Raw genomic sequence first — 19,853 nt, forward strand, 5'->3', positions numbered from 1 at the left:
TTTACTGTGTAAACCTTGCCATAAATATTGACTTTGCAAGAAGCAAACTGTTTTTCTACAGTCCTTTGGCATTTCTTGATGTCTCTGTACTGCATAACAAACCCGTGTTTGCACTGGAATCCGAGCTTGGTTGTGAGTCAAACTGGTCTTGACTTCCAGACTGGCTTTGGAAAACAACCCTGTTAACACATTTCATGTGGGTATCTTGCTCATAGTAGGCTGCAGGTTATGGAAGGGATTTCTTTGTGTAGTTCTGGAGGGTTTTTCCAATCTTCTCTAGCATTATGTCCTGGTTGCTGCACAGCACTGGTATTCTCCAAGGCTGAATATAAACCACCGGTGCTGCTGGAGATGGGGCACAGCCCCATTGCTGTGGTTGTTGTAGAGTGCCAGCACCAGTGGGATCTCCTTCAATCTGCTGGGAGTTAAGCAAAACCTAGGCCTTGTATTGTCCTTCCTGAAAGCAGAGTCTTGTCCTGCCCTGTCCTGCTTTAGGGGAAGCAGGCAGGTGAAAGAAAGCAGTTCTGGCTGATGTGAGTTTGCATGAGGTTCAGGTGCAATGGAGGCTGTGTGCGAGATCCAGTGTTTGAATAAACATTGGCAAACAGACCTGTCATCCTGCTGAGGGGAGAAAATAGTTTTCCCTTCAACGTGCATTGGCAATTCCCGTGGTTCACCAAATGAGATTTTTTAGAAGCCTGACCTGAAACCTGCCTTTCTCCATTGGTTTGAGTCAGTGTATTTCTGGACCATAGCAGCCTTGGAGGAGCTGTTGGTGGATTGGGCAGTTCCTGGCACAACGAGACTTCTCAATCCTCAGTTCTAATTACTTTCTCCCAGTAGGGGAGGTAGGCTTGAGGCCAAGGCAGAGAGGAGTTCAGGCCCAGGTTTATGGCTGCTGTCTTGGGAAAATGAAGAGTTTTTTTTGATTTTATCCTTGATATGGTGGTAAAATTGAAGAATTGGACTTAATGACTGACTCAATTAAGTTTCTTAGCATGCATTTTCCCACCTTTTACGCTAGGTTTTAGCTGGAGTTGATGAAGTACAAGTCTTACTTCTTCCTATTATAAATTGCATTTAGTAATATTTTTGTCTGGCTGATCTACATTCTCAGCATGCTGTTAGTGTGCAAAGTATATTACTGTTCCATCATCAGCAGATGAGGCACCACTCATTTGAAACTGAATGCTTCAGTCCAGCAATGCGTCTGAATAAAATACATTTTCCTCCCTTTTCATAACCAACGAAAGGAGACATTTGAAAGTTCTGCTGCTGAAACCAGGCTGAAGGTGCCACATGGAAATCATGCTGGGGCACCTTGGAGCTGCCAGGAGTGGTCCAAAATGGAACCTGCCTTCATCCTCTCGCACAGCTTCTACTGGAGCAAGTACTGCAGCTTTCAGGTCTGCAGAGCAAAGTGCTTGCTGCTGAGAGCCACTTACCTGCTCTGCACATACTATGGAGAGGTTATTTTGGACCAGCTGTTGTCTTTTCTTGTAGGCTGAGCACCCGTCGGTTGTTGAAGTGCATTACGTGTGCCTCTCAGTTTGCTTTCATCCCAGTTTTGTCCAGTTCATAGAATCATAGAATCATAGAATCGCTAAGGTTGGAAAAGACCCACAGGATCATCCAGTCCAACCATTCGCCCTTCACCAATGGTTCTCGCTAAACCATGTCCCTCAACACAACATCCAAACACTTTGAACACCACCAGGCTCAGTGACTCCACCACCTCTCTGGGCAGCCCATTCCAGTGCCTGACCACCCTTTCAGAGCAGTAGTATTTCCTAATGTCCAGCCTGAATGCACTCTGTGAATGCACTCATGCACTCTATGGGCTCTGTGCAGCATGTACCAACCCATGGTAAATGTGGACACTGGGACAATCACTTTTAAAATGCACTCATGTACAGAACAGGAATGCTGGTGTGTGTTTAGTAGAGGAGCACTGGTCGTGAAGCAGTGATTTTGGTGCCTGGAGCCAGACCTGTCCATAGAAGTATTATCAGTGCCAGCTCTGTTACTCCAGCTTAGATTTTCTTTGGGTTGAATATGGCTCTGTGGGAGTGTTGGAAAGTTCACGGTGTGTGTCACTGCTGTTGGGCTTCTGCTCTGTGGCTTATTCTGAGTGAAGAACGTGCCTCGTTATAACTCCCCCAACTTAATTTAAGTACATGTTTTCTTGGGTGTAACAGTTAGGAGTAATCCAGAAGATCTTAGTGAAACACCCTTGCTACAAGGAGCTTTATGTTACGTACCTGCTGAATTCTGACTGAGGATGCTGCTGCTGGGATGAAGGCAGAGTGGCTGAGGAAGGTGACTGCAACCTGACAGCAAAACTCAGAAGCAAAGGATCGGGGATGGGTGATCAGAAAGAAACAGGGCATGAAAGCAGTCGAGCCAGCAAAGTGAATCCTGTGCTGAAATCGGGGTGGTGCCTGCTGAGTGGGGAATAGCAAAGAGATAATGGGATAACGGGGTTTCACCATGAGAGGTTCATCTGACTGTTGTATTTGATAAGAAGTACAAGGAAGGTAGGGGTTTTATTTTACTTTAAGGATAAAGGGAAGAGTGGTAGCTCTCGTTATCTTGACTTGAGTAAAGCTTTTGACACGGTGCCACACAGGAAGCTATTTAAGATGAAAACAAGCAGGAAACCAGCAAGGTGCAGAAGGAACATGTTAATGAGAAGACAGACTGGGAAAGGAGAACAGATACTTGTGGAGGAGGCGGCCACTGGGGTTCCTGGTGGTTGGCTTGGGAGTGCTCTTATTGCTTCTGATAGCTACTCCTGACACAAGGAAGTAAAAGGGTGCTAATGGGATGTACTGCTGCTCAGGAGGGTGATTCAGAGGAGGAAGGTTATTGCAGACAGGGCAGGGGGCTGCCCCGTTTCTTCAGGGCTTGCGAAATCACAGCATCATTAGGTTGGAAAAGACCTCTAACATCACCTAGTCCAGCTGCCACCCTGTCACCACCATGCCCACTAACCACGTCCCTCAGTGCCACATCTCCCCATTTCTTGAACCACCCCCCTGGGCAGCTTGCTCCAATGCATTGCAGCTCTTTCTGAGAAGAAATTTTTCCTAATCTGCAACCTGGAACGAAGGCTGAGGTGTTATGGTTGGTCTCTAAGGGTACCCTGGGGTAACCAGCAGAGGGGAAAGGCTGTTCTGGGCACAAGAGCACGTGTGAAAGCTGCCTACTGAAGTGATGTGCCTGGAGGGCAGATTGCTGGTGGAGCCTTCCAGCAGTAGAGATAAGGATCTAGAAAGTTTTAATGGTAAGCTTGATACATTTATGGGAGGGGTGTTAGGTCATCATATCTTGTGACAACTGGGGCTAGACTTGATGAAGTGAGAAGGAAGAAGTTCCTTCTACTGCCTGCCTGATGCACCCATCTGGGCAGTGTGATAAGGAGCAGCAGCTCTCTCTGCTCTCTGAGGTTTGAAGCAACATTCCTTGTTTTATCAGAAGAAGCAGGACAAAGCTTCCCTACTCAGGCTGTGTCTAGAGACATACATCTTCAAGGGATGGATTTTGCAAAGGCTTCCCTGACAGCACTGATTACTAGGATGGCCTCCAGAGCCAGCCTCTCTGCTGGCCACGCTGGTTTGACTGGTTGTAGTTTAAATGAGCACCCATCCTGCAGTGCTGTTGTCCTGCTGGGGCCGAGAAGCTCACAGACCTGCCCTGTGCTCTCTCCTTAGCTGACACAAATGTAAAACAGCGTAATCCTTTGTCTCAGTGTAACCAAATTTAAGCTTGATTCTGTGTGCCCTTTTGCCCAAACCCTATCTGTTGCAGGCTGTGTAGTTGTAGGCAGCTGCTGGCTGGAACTGGAGCTCAGAGGGAGGAATATAGGTCTGGCTGGCTGCAAACAGTGTCTCCCTGCAAATCTGAAAGACAAGCTTTGCATGAAGACTTCCCCACTTGTGTGTGGACAGTGTGGCTGTAAGGTGATTGGTGTCCCTTGTGGTGTGGGGGCCGGGGAGGACGGCTCACCTGCCTGGGATCAGCGTGAATGGGAGTAGGAAGCAGAAATAGTGTGCATTTTTCCTTTTCTGCATCCCTGTGTTAAGCATAGATAACACGCTCAGGAGACATTTTGCCATGTGGGAAGGTGGAAGGTAAGTGAGGAGGAGATTCTTTGGCTAAAATGTAATAGGAGCGCAGCGTTCCACTCCGCAGTGATCCTGTTCTGTGGGGTGTGACCGGTCCACCTAATGATGGCAGCATCTTTCTTGCAGGCCCAAAGACAACGATGGAGTGCCAGAAATTTATCAAGTTTGGGAACCAGCTCCTTCGCCGGAAAAATGTGGACTGCACTCGAGAAGACAGCCGGCTCTCACGGTGCCTCAACACCTTTGACTTGGTGGCCCTGGGCGTGGGCAGCACTCTGGGGGCAGGTGTCTATGTACTGGCTGGGGCTGTGGCACGGGTGAACGCAGGACCTGCCATCGTCATCTCCTTCTTGATCGCTGCCTTGGCTTCCGTGCTGGCCGGACTCTGCTACGGAGAATTCGGTGCTCGTGTTCCTAAGACGGGATCGGCTTATCTGTACAGTTATGTGACTGTTGGCGAGCTGTGGGCCTTCATTACGGGGTGGAATTTAATCCTCTCCTACGTTATCGGTGAGTACGGTGGGCGTGCAGTGAGACCATAGTGTGAGTCCAGGATGGCAGCCGTGTTGCTGTGATCAGCCACATTTGTGTGCCTGCATTGCTCTGCACTTGCTGAAGATTTGAGGGCTCTTTGGCAGGGTGTATTGATTGTGGCTGCTGTCACTTGGTGAGGTGAGTGCTGTCCTGCAGGCTGAGGGTTTGTAACAAAGGCAAATTATTACTTCAGCTCCTTCCTCTGAACTCCCACCTCGTCTCTTTGGCATATCCTGGCTGCTGCACACTTGCCAGGGATCAAAAGTGTTGCCTCTGCTGAGAAAGAAGCAGCTGACAGAAGGATGCTTTTACATGACAGCTCCAGGCTGATTAAGGATTAATTTCTGGTCCCTTCAAAACCTGTTCAGAGCACCTGGAGATCCAAATTCTGCTTCATGAGTGGTTGCAGGATTAAACGTAGGGTGAGCTGCAGGTTCACAGTCTCTGAAAGGTCCAAAGCAAATCCCTTTTAAGCCCTTCACTCCCACTAGGAGAGGCTTTGGATCATGCTTTGAGCACGCGGTGTACTCTTCAGCTGACATATTAAAACTAAACCACTCTTTGCCAATTAAGGATTCATGTCTTTTCAAGCACATTCTGGGCTTGTTATCACGCCTATAAGTAAGGCTGCAGCCAACTTGCCAGTTGAGAGTGAAGACATATGAGTTAGAATGAAAAACAATGTTGTGCTGAATGGTTGAAGGAAGTTATTTTTTTTAACTGCATTTTATGAGATATGCAATTGTTACCTTGGAGATTAGTTCCCATGATGCTGGGGAGGGTAAGATCATATCACGAGTGACGTTGTGATGTAGCAGCTGCTTGTCTGAGATAGTGCTGGCTCTCGTCTGTGTGCTACCTGAAACCTTTTCTTCTCCCTCCTCTCTTTCTTTTACTTTTTAATAAGAAAGGAGAGATTGAAAAACCAAAGTCAATTAAAGTCGTCTCCTCAGGAAATGTGAGTCCCGCGGTTCTTCTATGAATCAAATTCATTGCAGGGAGGAGATAAAAATAGTTTTTAAACAAAGTTAAGCATATAATTTACTCCAGACTTCTAAAATGGACTCTGCTTAGGCTACACATAAAAAATTGGAACGGTTTTCCTAGTTATTTATGCTCCAATCCAGAAAAGTAATGCTAAATAGTCTTCCTCATGCTCCTTACCTGGTCAGTTACATGTTGGCCCTTCCTACCATGGTGTTGGATCTCCAAAATGATTGACATAGCCGTAAAAAAAGGCACTGTCCCCAAAACTGGTTCTGCAAATTCGTGATGACAAGATTTACCTCTCTAGCATTACACTCTTGAGCAGTGGCACCATCCTGAGCAGAATCCAACCAGGGTGGCAAGAACTCAAATCGGTAAGGGACTCAGCCAAGTTGGTGTTTTTACTGAGGTTTCAGACATCTGTTCAGAAAGTATTGTGGGATGGAATGGGATTGTGGTGGCCAGCAGATGGTGGGTGGCGATAGTGTCCAGGGTAGGGTCTTGGAAGTGGGGGAATGAGGAAAAATGGGCATTTGAGTAGTTGAGCAGGGTCTGGATGGTGAGGGGAAGAGGGCTTCCAGGACCAGGATCTGATCTGAAATTTCTTCTGGGGTGATGGGAGTTGTGCCAGGTTGTGGGGAGGAATGTTTCGGAAAGAGGAGGCTGGTGGGAGCTGGTTAACGTGGTGCATAGTGGCATCATAGAGTCATATCACAGAATCATAGAATGACCTGGGTTAAAAGGACCACAGTGATCATCCAGTTTCAACCCCCCTGCTATGTGCAGGGTCGCCAACCACCAGCCCAGGCTGCCCAGAGCCACATCCAGCCTGGCCTTGAATGCCTGCAGGGATGGGGCATCCACAGCCTCCTTGGGCAACCTGTTCCAGTGTGTCACCACCCTCTGTGTGAAAAACTTCCTCCTAATATCTAACCTAAACCTCCCCTGTCTCAGTTTAAGACCATTCCCCCTTGTCCTGTCGCTATCCACCCTTGTAAGTGGCTGTTGTTGGGGTCTCCTTCCCAGACGTGGTCACCTCCCAGCCTGGGTCGATCCTGTAGCTCACACCCAAGCAGATCAGTTGGCCTGAGCGCTGTGCAGGGTGGGCAGGAGCCACCTGGAGAGGTCGTGCTGACCCCAGAGCCATAAATCCTCCTGGATACAGGCCCTGTGCTCCATGCTCTTCAGCAGCAATAAAGATATCATCCAGGTGTTTGCAATGCTGGAATAATACCAGTTTTCCCCACTTTCCAAGGCTGTTGGTTACAGAGTTCTGCATGAACTGATAGCGATGTGGAACTGGCTTCCAAGCAACTGACGTTAATGTAAAGCGTGCAGGAGCTGGTCCTTCCCGTCCTAGAACATGAAATACTGCAGCCAAGGCAAAGAAATAAAAGTAGTAAAAAAATATCCTTTTCCCTGGGATTTTCCTGAAACAAAGCTGAAAATTTGTAATGTGATACAGTGTAACTTTTGGGTTTTTTTTAGATTAACAGCACCAATGTTCTGTCCCTTTGAACACACTCACAGTCTGTGCCTCTGCGTCTCAAAGAGCAGCATGGTACCCGGGCAGGCCTGAGCTGTGCCTTATTGTGATGCTGTTGACAAGCCAGGTCACACAGAGAACATTCCCAGCGTTGCTGCAGGTGTTGCTGACCACTGCTGAGGAGGATTGTGCTGTGGGTGAGCACAATTCTTGACACAATTGCAGGTGCTGGAGCTGTGACCTCAAAACCTGCCTGTGTCAGGATGAACTGTTCTGGGTAGAATAGTGCACAGAGTCCTCTAAGGAACTGCTTTGCAAACCAACAGCAAGCCAACCTCTTTTTTTTTTTTAACTAGGTAATTCTGTACAGTAGTAATTATATAACAGCATCTAATTGTGTGAGATATTTATATATAGTGTACAGTATTGGTAATCTAACAGTAACCAGTGTAACGCAGGAGAATAAGAAGCAGACTGTCTGGTAGCCAAAGCTGTTTGTTTTACACAGTGCTGCCACTGGCTGGTGGTTGCTGCTGTTTCATTTCTCTGGAGTGGCTCTTCTGGCCCAACAGCATCCCAGAATCAGACATCCTGAGACCCCTGGGTCAGCCCTCGTCCCAGCGAGCTGTGCCATGGTGTTCAACTGCAGCAAGCTGAGGCCAGAAGTGCCTTTATACCACTCAGATGCTCCAGTACTGGAGTCCAAAGTGTCCTGAATTTGGATGGTGTGCCATCCACCAAAGGTGACCCACATCCTCTCTGTTCTCTGGCAGGAACCTCCAGTGTGGCCAGAGCCTGGAGCGCCACGTTCGATGAAATCATAGGTGGGCACATTGAAGACTTTTGTAAAAGATACATGACAATGAACGCTCCGGGAGTGCTGGCAAAATACCCAGACATCTTCGCTGTGGTGATCATCATCATCTTAACAGGTAAAACCTCAGGGGTGTTTGTGAGTCTTGGACCTTCACCTTCTGTCATTTTGTTGTTTGCTTTCGGAATGGGCACGAAGTCCTCATTTGTTTTGGACAACTTACTAAGGCTCTTTCTTTGCTACGGGTGGTGGATTGACCTATATAGCCACAGAGGACTTAGCACCAGGCGTATCCTGTTTATAAGGTTTTTAATTAGAGAGGGGAGCTCTTGATATTTTTGAGCCACTTTTAAAACCATCAGTCAAGTTTTATATAAGGAAGGAAAGAAAAGGTGACTTGTTAACCTCAGTCAGGTAAGGAAGTCTAATCCTTCTCCCTCTCCCAGTCCTATTATACGAGAATTTCATTCTGTTGCTCCTTTAATTTTATTCTCCCAATCATAATCAGCACTGACTGCCAGACCCCAGAGAAAAAAAAGTGAAAATCAGTCAAGTCTTTTTTTTCTTCTTTTTTTACCAAAGAATTGTTCCAGGACTTTGATAAAGATTTGGAAAATCCTTCCAAACTTTTACCAGCTACTTTCACTTGCAAAACATGACAAAATTTAGGCTAATTAAAAGAATACTTACTCTTCTCATGTACCTCTGTGGTTTCCAGCATGCAGAAGCTGCAGCGTTGCCCAACAAGGTTATCCTGACATTTCCCACTGTGATCTGGATGGGCATCTCGCAGCATGGGCTATACTCACTGAGACAAGCTTCATAAGCCAGTGATGTTTTGGCATCTTGAGTTTGAATCTCTTATGTTTTATTTTAAAAGTTGGAAATGTAAGTGCACAGAAATGTCCCCTCTCCCTGAAACGCCTCGGGGTAGCAGTAAGAATACCATATAGGGCTTCTTTTGTCCTTCTGGCCCACGTGAAGTGTCTTCCTTTCTCATAGTCTTCTTATTAAATATAGGTTGAAGGTTTGGGTTCTTGAAAGTCAGCTACCTGAAGTTACCAGAGCTTGTCCCTCAGAGAGGCTGAGTTACGCCTCAGTGAGGTGTTGGTTGCCAGAGCCTGCAAATGTGCTCTTCTCCTGATGGACTCTCTCTGAAGACCATGGGCAGAAAACCCGTTCTCGCTGAGCTCTCTGGCAAAGCAGGAGTCCTATGATGCTGCATTGTTCTGTGTCTTGAGCTGTAAGTAGCTGACCTCCTGGATTCAGTCTCTGTCGAGAACGGCATCATGTTTTCTGCTGCTCACAAGTAAAGGTGAATGTTGTTCATAACATCTGCCTTTGGCCAAGACCTCTAAGACAATGCTCCTTCCTGAAAAACCACCTGTGGTGCTTTCTCCAGATGGCTCGGTGGAGTGTGTTGCTGTATCTAGGTGACACAGCGTGGTGTTGTGAGGTAAAACTTTACCTGGAGCATGTGCCAAATTGACATGCTGTATGGGAAGGTGTGTCACATCAGTAATGTGTGGGCTGGAGTCCCCGTCAGCTTTCCCAGTGACTTAATCCTGACCTACCTGAGCTGCCTGGCTTTGTGGAGGAACAGAAATACTACAGTGGGCAGAGCTCAGCGTTGATATTTTCAGTAAGTGAGCTGTTGTGCTGCCTTTGGCAGCCCCCCATGCATGCTGCATGGTGAAATACCTGACTGCATATTTTCCATTTTTTTTCCCAGGGCTTTTAACTTTTGGTGTGAAGGAATCTGCCCTGGTGAACAAAGTGTTCACCTGCATCAACATCCTCGTCATCGGCTTCGTCGTGGTCTCTGGCTTCGTGAAAGGATCTGTTAAAAACTGGCAGTTGACTGAACGGGACATTTACAATACCAGCCCTGGCATTCATGGAGACAAGTAAGTTGGACCTTGTCTTCTCAGGTTTAAAATGGATGTTTATTCATGTTTGCAGGAGGATTTGTGAGAGATTCAGGGAACCTGTGAATGGTTTGGTTCCCTCGTTTACCAAACTCCAGTGTCAGGACTGGAGTCCAAAGAGGAGAGAAAAGAGCTTTGCAGATAACCTCATACTCAGGGCTGCCCCAGGCTGACTGTTGTGCCTGTGTTAAGCCTTGACCTAATACAGCTGTGTAGTTTTTTTTGGACACCTTGGTCATTTCCTTGAAGAAATTGTATTTATGGAGACCTTGTCCATACGCATGAGAAGGTATCATAGAATCATAGAATGGCCTGGGTTGCAAAGGACAACAATGATCATCGAGTTTCAACCCCCCTGCTATGTGCAGGGTCACCAACCACCAGACCAGGCTGCCCAGAGCCACATCCATCCTGGCCTTGAATGCCTCCAAGGATGGAGCATCCACAGCCTCCTTGGGCAACCTGTTCCAGTGGTTGGTCCAAGGTAGGAGGCAAGTTGCAGATTATCTTAATGCGTTGCAGCAGAGATATCACAAATCCATTTTTAATGACATTTTGCTACTTGGCCAAAATCCTGTACTCCTACACAAGACCAAAATTAAGGAGCTTATAAGGGTAGCGGTGATACAAGGCCATTCATTTTTTGCTTGAGATCGTTCAATACAGTATGACTGCTCTCTGTCTTTTGAATGTCTCCGCATACATCAGCTCAGTCCCGGCTTGCTATCTAACCCCTTCATGCTGGTCTGCAAGGAAACACAGTTTGGCACAAGCTGGAGAGATTTGTAAATATTGCATGGCTCTAGTTTGGCTTGTACACAAGCCACTTATTGAGCTTCTCTGCAGAATTCAGCCCGCTGTGAGCTCCTTCCCTGTGAACAAATTGCTTCTATAGGAAAGGTCCCCCCTCCTTCCCTCCTGCTATTCCCAAGCAAGTAGCAATTAGTGGAGTAGCTTCAAAGTATAACTGTAGCTCTTTCACCTGTAGCTCTTACTATTTTTGTAATGTCTATCTGGGGTTTACTTCATCTTTATTTCCAGAGTAATCCATATCAGGGTTGTACTATTTCTGTAAATAACAAGAGAGCTTTCATCTTTCAGAGGAAGTTCTACAAGAGAGTTTGGATGATTCTCCCTGATAAGACTTGCAGTTTTGGGATTTCCCTTAATTTAATTGCCGTAATTCATCATGAAGAAGGTTTTTGTCTCAATTTTGAGTGGCCTCAGTTGAACTGAACTGAAGGGTGTTTTAGACAGCGATTTCAACACAGGCAGTTGTATCTCAGGCTTTGATCCTGAGTGCACCAGTCAGTAGATGCCTTTCTGTTGAGTTTAATAAACTTTGTATCAGGCTCAGCAAAGCGTTTGGTGTTTCAGAGGTGCAGACACCTCTCCTCCCTCAGCACGGCAGGCAGAATTTGGATACAAAGTTGGTTTAGGGAATTTTAAAGTTGAGGGTGGAGGTGTCTACTCACACTTTACCTGAATCCACCTTGGGCGAACAGTGCATAGTTGACATTTTTGTTTGACTTCAGTGTTAAGGATTACATGTTGGGCTTTTTCAAAAGCTCCATTATTTACACGAACACATTAATTTTAGGAGAGGGATCTTAATGCTCATGTTATTTTCTCCCTGTTCTACAAGACGTCTTTATCCCCACCAAAAAAAAAGCCAACAGATGATGGGAATAAACAAAACCATTCTTATTCCATGCATTCCCCAGCCTGCTGCAGGCCAGTCCAGAGCTCAGCAGTGGGCAGAACTTAGCATTTTGCCCTGTATTTGTAGTGAAAAGGAGGGCATGTTCCTTTGAACTCCAGCTGTGGGTGTCACTATGAGCTGTACGAATAGTTTTGTTGATCTCACCTAGGCAGAATGCTTCTAACCCAATGCCATGCTTTTTAGTCAAACACAGGGAGAAAAGCTCTATGGTGTTGGAGGGTTTATGCCCTATGGATTGAAAGGAGTCCTCTCAGGGGCAGCCACATGTTTTTATGCTTTCGTGGGATTTGACTGTATTGCTACAACAGGTAAGACGGAGGATGTCTTCATTCCAGTTGTGAACCTGGTTGCTGGTTGATTGGCTTTTGGTAATATTGCACAGCACAGATAATCAGTAATCCAGGACACTGCTTTCATTACTCCTGTGTTAACTTCAGCCCATAATATATTTCTGACTCAGCTGCTCCTGATAATCAAAGCGCTGAGTATATCCATGTCCCTGGGTGCATGAATGTTGCCTTCTAGCTGCCGTGGCAGGCTGCATAACCCATCAAAAGAGCTTCTTTTCTTCTTTGCCTCCAGGGCCCAGTCCCACGGTTGCTCACTGATAGCACTAACCAGGTCCAGCTCTGTAGAAAACGTGGCCAGTTGTACCGATTAGACATGCAAGAAAAACCAGGTTCAGATGCTTTGTGTGACTGATGGAGTTTGGACATCCCACTCCAGATGATGCTTTAATCAGGCTATTCTGGAATAGAATGCTTCAGTGCATTCAGCTGAAGGTGCTCCACTGGCTTAGTGTATTTAAAGGGACATAGAAAGAGAGCACTTCTCAGGAGGAGTCTGCACTCTAAAGCTTTGCCTCAAAATGAAAGGGAGTTTTTTTATCTCCAAGGGTTCAGAGATCTCCTGAGAAAGAAACCATCAGTATTGTCACATTTCTCCTGGCTTAGAAGAATCTAATTCCCCCAGAGAAAGGAAGGATTATCCTTAATTTCACATTTGACAAGAGCTGAGGACCAGAGAGAGGAGATAATCACAAAGGCAGATAAAACAGTACTGCCTTGTGTTCCAAGATGTTTGAGAAATGCTATAGCTCCATTACTTCAGCTAGCCCTAGGGCCTCTCCATGGAGAAGCACATTAATCTGGCTTTGACGTAGAGGTATATGGGTCTCTGCTTATTGGTTCATCCTCCTGAAATGCCAAGCCTCAGAAGTGTACGCTTTGTGAGAAGAGCAGCTCTGCAGGACAGAGAAGGCTCACAACTGTTTCTTAATTAATCACTGCCTGAATTAGGAGGATCTTTTTAACACATTTGTCCCAACTTGGTAGTCCAAAATTTTCCGTAAAGAAAATAGAGGGATTTTTTTTGAGAGGGATTCCCAAAGACCCATATGATTTTCAGGTGTGCCATGCAAAGTAACTCTCCCCGGAACTGGGTATGTAGGGTGCTCTTGCACAGTGCAGTTGCTTTGGTGGAGATCTATACTGAAAGTCTCACCCAAATGTTTGCCCCATAATTGCGTGGTAATTTTTTGTCTTGTCACTTGTGACCATTGAGCTGCTTTTGGAGCCATGCTATCAGTGGCATTGCAGGAGTAATTGGAGATAAATTAACTCTTTGGAGAAGAGACCGCTTTTAATCCAAATTGTTTCTGTGTCTGGGTTTACAAGTCCTCCACAGATGTTTATGTCAGAAGGAGTGACAGGAGCAACAGAATTGGGAGCAAACAGCCAGTCTGGGGTATGTGAAGGGCTCCTTAGGCCATGATAGTAGGCACTGATAGTTCTTGCTTGTCTATGAGCTGATATTTCAATTTCTTTCTTCTAGGTGAGGAGGTGAAAAACCCTCAGAAGGCCATTCCTATTGGCATCGTGGCATCTCTGCTCATCTGCTTTGTGGCTTATTTTGGTGTGTCAGCTGCCCTGACACTCATGATGCCTTACTACCAGCTGGATACCAACAGCCCATTACCCAATGCCTTTAAGTATGTAGGTTGGGATGGAGCCAATTATGCAGTGGCAGTGGGTTCCCTATGTGCACTTTCTACGAGGTGAGACACTGCTTTTCCTTGGTGCCTCTTTCACAGCAAATGCTTATCTCCATCTTAACAAACTGCTGCACATTGGGGCTGTGTAGCGGCCCAGCTTGTTTGCCTTCATCATGTTCCCCTGGGTCATTACTAGAAGAGCTAGTATCAAGAACAAAACTTAGAGCTTCTGACTTCAAAAAGGCCAGGATTTCACCCTGTGATAAATTTCAGAGATGTGCATGACCAATATCACTTCAGAAACTCCCATCTTAGCAGCAAACCCAGTAGGTACATCTCTGGAATATGAATCTAGAATCAGTGAGTCATGAAGACAGCTTTGTAGTGCAAACACAGTTTGCTTGCAAGACATCCTGGCCTGCTGGGATGAAACATGCCAGGTAGTGCAGGGGGCATCTTCTGGAGCATGTGGGGCTTACCATATCCAGGGCAATCTGTCTGCAGGTTGCCTCCGGGACAGCCATCTGTCCAGGAGGCAGGGCAGGCTGGATGCAGAGTATGTCATGTTCTTATGCACTGTGGAGCCCCTTTTCAGATCAACTTAGGCATATGCAATTAGATGAGCAACTCATAGAGGTTCACAGAAGCTAGGGTATTTTGCCACCTGAGTACCAGGCTGCTTTTATGCCCCATGGCTAGGTTTAGATATCTAAGAGTATGAAGCTGTAATTTAGTTTACAGCTACTAGCAACCTGGGTGTTCAGAGGGAGCCTTTTAAGGAAGCTAAAGTGATTGAGAGCCACCTGTTTCAGTGTGTACTGCCATAAACTTGATTGCTTTTTTTGTGCTTGTGCTCCGACGGAGGTGTTCTGAGCATTTCCCCCTTCTGTGTTCTTAGTCTCCTTGGCTCCATGTTTCCAATGCCTCGAATAATTTATGCTATGGCAGAAGATGGACTTCTCTTTAAATTTTTGGCGAAAGTCAATGACAAGAGGAAAACTCCAGTAATTGCAACAGTGACATCAGGAGCCGTTGCAGGTAACATCCTGAGACTTGCATGCATGAGTGGAGCAGAGACATAATCTCATCCTAGGAGCAGATAAGTCTTCCTGATGCTAGCCCACTTATTAATCGGATATGTTGCATGGCGTGACTTCCCAGAGCATGTCCCAGGTTTCCAAAGCCTGGGAGAGCAAGGGCAGGGTGAGTGTGAATAGCTCGCTGCGTGTCTGTGCTTCTTGCTCAGAGCTCATTGCTGACATCCTGTCTCATGCCAAGAACTGCCTTCATCCACTCCCTGGGTGCTCTGTCGGCTTTACAAATAATTAACCCCCTGCAGTGGCAGCCAGCTGTGCCTCAGCATCTCTGTGGCCATTGGCCTGGCTTGGCTGCAGGCCCTGTGTACTGTGTGCCTGTAGGTAGATGCTCAGTGGAAGACACCAGAGCAGCTGGAGACAAGCAGATGGACCCTGTGGCACAGACATTTGTTAATCAGTTTGTCACAGCTGGTCACAGTCCTGTCCTCTCCTTCCCTCTGTCCCAAGAATAGGAGAACTAAACCTCACAGACAACAAAGACGGGTGGCTTATCCTCTTCTCACAGCCACCCCCCCTTCCTCACACTGCCTAGCAAACAGAAGGGTGTTGCTGCTTTCTCTTTACCTTCTGCCATCCAAATCTGGGATAAGCCACTGGTGTAGAATGTGCCACCTTTGAGGCACTGTTGCCAAACTGTTATGATGAGCTCTAAGCTGTGGTGAAACAGCTCAGCCTTCTGCAGCTGCATCCCGGCCCCTGCAGAGTTTTTCATACAGCTGCTTCTCTGCCACCTTTATCTTCAGGGAGCCTTGAGCCCAAAGTGGGGAAAAAAGAGCCAGAGAAAGAAAGGAATTTGGTTTGCCTTCTCTTCACATTACCCCATTGTGGTTTATAGCGTGCAGGACCAAAGCCCAACCAGAGCTGCAGGTATGGGGAGCATTTGAAGCTTGAGAGTTAGCATTGCTTTGGCTGTTGAGTTTGAGACAGTGCATTAGAGACAGACTGGGTCAGATTCAGCTTTGAAACCCTTTATACAAAGGTCTGTACAACAAAGAGTTGCCTAGTGAGAGTGTGAAAGCAAAATAATCTGTAAGAGGTCGTAGGCTGTATTGTCTCAGGGATGCTACAGCTATGACTGGGGATTCAGGCACTGAGGCTGTGGTTTAAACACTCAGTGCTCATGGTTGGAGGTGAGTGTCACTTCAGCTTCACTTCTCTTATGGGTATATCATAGGATGCCCTTGCTTCAGCATACCCGTATATGTATAACAGGCTGGCAGTCTACTGTAATAAAGGGTTCCTTTGCTTCCAGTCTATGAGACTGTGCTGTGACATTCTGTGAGGCTCAGGGAGTTACAAGACCATTGGCATTGAATGAGTCTTTCCTGTCCCCATATCAGTATGGCTTGGGCTTCCTAGGTTTCCCTTGCCAGGTCCTGAGCGACAGTTACACTTGCGCTGTGTTGTCATTTATGCTTCAGTGTATACTCTGCTGTGTTGGTGTTTTCTTCCCTTTCACCTTCCTCTCCTCCCACAGCTATTATGGCCTTCCTCTTCGACTTGAAAGACCTTGTGGATCTCATGTCTATTGGGACCCTCCTGGCTTACTCGTTGGTGGCAGCCTGCGTATTGGTATTGAGGTATGGATGTAGAAGTAGCCTCACACAGACAGAAATCCACACTCTGCAGTTGGATGCCCTCTTTGTTTCTATAGACCCAGTGAAACTGAACTCTGGCTGAGAGTATGAAAGACTCATTTCTTCAAGGTCACAGGGAATTGTACCAGTTGGAGGTGCAAGAGCATCCTCTGAACTTGCTTAGCTCCTTGTCCATGCCACCATAGCAGCAGTCAGACCCTAACTGTCCTAGGAGATGTGCTGGTGGGTAGAGGTGACAGATGAGTGGTCCAGGATGTCTGCTTCATTGTTACACTTGTTCCCACTGGGGATACAGTTTTAGGCTGTCTTTGGAAAGGAAATTAATGAGCAAATAGGCTGTTGAAAGGTGTCTCTGTTGGCGTGGTCGTACTGTGATGAGAGCACTGGAAGGAGCTGCTGTGAGCAGCTTGTCCTTGAACATCTGGCTCCATTTTGGTGTCTGAAGAAAAGAACCAGCTTATGATCAACTGCGTGGAGGTTCCTTGTTCCTGTGCTGTTCCTCTGAGGCCCTAGAGTGAGAGTTCAATTGCACACACCTCAGCACTAAGGCAAGATATGGCTGTATAGTTTGTGAGTTTTACCTCTGGTCTGCATCCTTGAGCAAGTCAGCAAGGATACCCTTCTGTCAGCAGTGAAGTTGCTGCAGATTGTGCCAGGAAGTAAGGTACTCATAGTAAAGTCTAGCATCAGCAGTGAAGCTGAGCAGGCTTTTGCAGGATCAGTGACTCAGTATATGTCTATTAAAAGAGCTGAAAGAGCTGAACTCCCATAGCTTCCCCAAAATAAGATGAAGATTGAGTATCTTAATTGCTTGGCACCTCACGAACAACAGCACTCTACCCAGGAGGATTAGGTTTTGAAGATGTTGCTGAAAAATATCTTTATGTGTTCAATGAGTTATTCAAAGTCTAGTGTTTGTTTTTTTACCTGCTCACAGCAAACGCGTTGAACTGAGAACGGGTTTCAGCTGATGAAGGGCCAACACTGTATTTTAATACCATTGCTCTGTGCCTGTGCCATCCACCATGCCTCTCTGTACAGAGCCAGAGGATTTTCCTTGCCCTCCATACCTTCCCTTTGGTTTCCTGGCTTCCTATTCTCCATATAGCTATAAATGGCTTCTTAATTTGCTTTTGCAAGCTGCAGTCCCTATGATATGGCACTTTCCCCATCATAGATTTGTGGAGCTGACAGACAGCCCTGTAGCAGCCCAGGCAGCTGATTTAGCTGCCTTTTGAAGGAACAACTAAATTGTTTCCAAAGCTGTAGGGTGCTGTGACTAATACCCTGCTGTGTCCGGACCCAAGGATTTCACTGCATTTCACAATTCACATGTCACAAAAGATCTCATTGTCAGCATATCCCCACGGGACTGATCTTAAGGGGTCTGGCAAAATGGCCCTTTCCTTAGGCTTGTAACTGAGAGTCTCCTGTAAAACCTTATTTTAAATGAAAGCTGATACTGGAAGAGTGTTTTTTCTGTATGGATCCATGTGGTTGTGCCTTGTTGAATGAAGTGTTATCCACATATGCAATAAGAAAATTACAGTTCCTTGTTTACTTTTTCCTTCATTATGAGGCAGTAAATGGCAGTAGCAGAAGAGAATGGTACAGAGGAGATCAGGGCACAAGGAATGTCACTGTGTGGTGTGATCAGCAGCTGCTAGGATGTGATATCTGCTGAGCTGTTAGTTCAGTTGCTTCCACACCAAAATATGAGGGCTTAGCAACCACAGATAACCCCATAGGCTGATTATGGCCACCTGATTGTTCTCCTGCCAATTGCTTCTCCAGTCCTCACTGCTACCACCCAATAATATTCTGGTGGTCTGAGTGGTAGGGTTTCTGAAAGGGAATACTGGCCATCTTAAAACATAGGCATTGCAACCAAGCTTTAGGTAATGATAGCTGATTTTATTTGCTCAGATAATTGTTTTTTTTTTAATCCACGTAAAAGCCTTTGTTATTCCTCAGATTTTCCTCTGAAATAGAAGGCTGTAGACATCATGTTTGCCTTTTCTGATGCTAGAAGGATCGAGGGTGCGGTCAGTGTTCTGTGTGGTACTCTGCACCAAACCAGTAAGCTCTTCGTTTTGCTTCTCTTTTCCTAGGTATCAGCCAGAGCAGCCTAATTTGGCATACCAGATGGCTCGAACAACAGAGGAGACAGATAACAATGAGTCTGTGAGCACAAGTGAGTCTCAGACTGGGTTTCTGCCAGAGGAAGAGGAGAAATGTTCCCTCAAAGCCATACTGTGTCCCCCAAATTCAGACCCTTCCAAGTTCTCTGGCTTGGTGGTGAACATCTCCACCTGCATCATTGGTAAGTACCAGGCAATGTGGCTCTGGGGCAGTGAGCTAGCTGGTAGATCCTTTTGCTCACCGTGGTGGGGAAGCTCACCTTCTTGCTTGTTAAGGATTGCTTGCAATTTCAATGAGATCTGAGGATCTACAGGTTCAAATGAAGACTTCAAAAGAAATATACAGATTAGGTATGTGAGGCTGTGTAGGGGGAAAGGTATTTGTAATTTCTTGTTTTACAGTTCTGTTTGCTTTGCTTTCAGATTTTGCTTTGCCTGCTTGTGGTTTGGGTTTTCTTTTCCTCTTGCTAAAAAAAATATAAAAAATAAAGCATTGGTAAGCCTTTGGTGTCTGTTCACAGGTTTCCTTATCGTGGGCAGCTGTGTCTTGACTACCCTCAAGCCAAGCACGCTGATAAAGGCAGTATGGATTATTGCTGCAATCCTTGTTCTCATTATCAGCTTCATTGTATGGAAACAGCCTGAAAGCAAAACTAAGCTTTCCTTTAAGGTGAGTGTCCCGGGAGGTGAAGATAGAAACGACTTTTGGAGGTGGTTGGAGGTGGAAATGCATATTGAATCTGCATCAATCAGGTGGAGGGGGACTTGGCCAAAGGGTCACAGAGAATGTAGGTGTGAAGATGTATCCAGAAGCACCCCATGGGAATAAGCAAATTCAGCATAGAAAGTGGGGCTGAAGGAGTTAGCTGAGAGCTGGAGGAGGGAATTAGGAGAGGAAGTCATGAGCGATCAGATCAGAGATGGCTATAGAGGACTTGGAAAGAAATGTAAATGGAACTGGAGTCCAGGAGAAGCTGAGAGGACAGAGCCTGATCTAGAAGAGTGGCCAGATGAGAGGTGTGCTTTTGAAAGCGATGGCTATAACTTGTGGAAGAAACAGAGACCAGAGGGAAAGGGAATGCTTTTCAGCAGATCAAAACAGTCACATGAGATTGTGGCTATAGGAGAGAGAACCAAAGAAGCAAGCTTGTGCATGAAGATCAAAGGGTCACCCAGTCAAAAGCACGAGTTCTTCTACCAGCTCTGTCAGATGGGGTGTATGTGGACCAATGTGAAAGGGTGATTCAGTCCTTTAACACCTCCAAGGGAAAGGACACCAGCCCTTCTCCTTGTCATGTTTTAAGTACTTTGTTGTCCATGTAGCTGGCAAGCTTTTCCCAATAGCTTGGTCTAAATTTCCACAGCACACATTTAGCTATTATTTTCATGTTCTGCTGTTAGCGATGAAGTGATAACCACTCTCTC

At 46.2% G+C, this 19,853-nt stretch overlaps 1 protein-coding gene across 3 annotated transcripts in view; it reads left to right on the top strand.

The window, feature by feature from the left end:
- SLC7A1 (solute carrier family 7 member 1) overlaps positions 1-19,853 on the top strand; it is a 44,007-nt gene that overhangs the window by 16,730 nt on the left and 7,424 nt on the right. For all 3 annotated transcript variants that reach the window (NM_001398060.1, XM_046941902.1, NM_001145490.2), the window contains 9 exons: positions 4,254-4,637; positions 7,908-8,066; positions 9,681-9,855; positions 11,783-11,907; positions 13,433-13,655; positions 14,491-14,630; positions 16,167-16,269; positions 18,399-18,610; positions 18,950-19,098. In NM_001398060.1, the coding sequence (NP_001384989.1) occupies positions 4,268-4,637; positions 7,908-8,066; positions 9,681-9,855; positions 11,783-11,907; positions 13,433-13,655; positions 14,491-14,630; positions 16,167-16,269; positions 18,399-18,610; positions 18,950-19,098 (1,656 nt within the window). In that variant the 5' untranslated portion in view covers positions 4,254-4,267. The remainder of the gene's footprint in view (positions 1-4,253; positions 4,638-7,907; positions 8,067-9,680; positions 9,856-11,782; positions 11,908-13,432; positions 13,656-14,490; positions 14,631-16,166; positions 16,270-18,398; positions 18,611-18,949; positions 19,099-19,853) is intronic.

The sequence above is a fragment of the Gallus gallus genome, chromosome 1 (genome assembly GCF_016699485.2).
Source record: "Gallus gallus isolate bGalGal1 chromosome 1, bGalGal1.mat.broiler.GRCg7b, whole genome shotgun sequence".
NCBI lineage: Eukaryota > Metazoa > Chordata > Aves > Galliformes > Phasianidae > Gallus > Gallus gallus.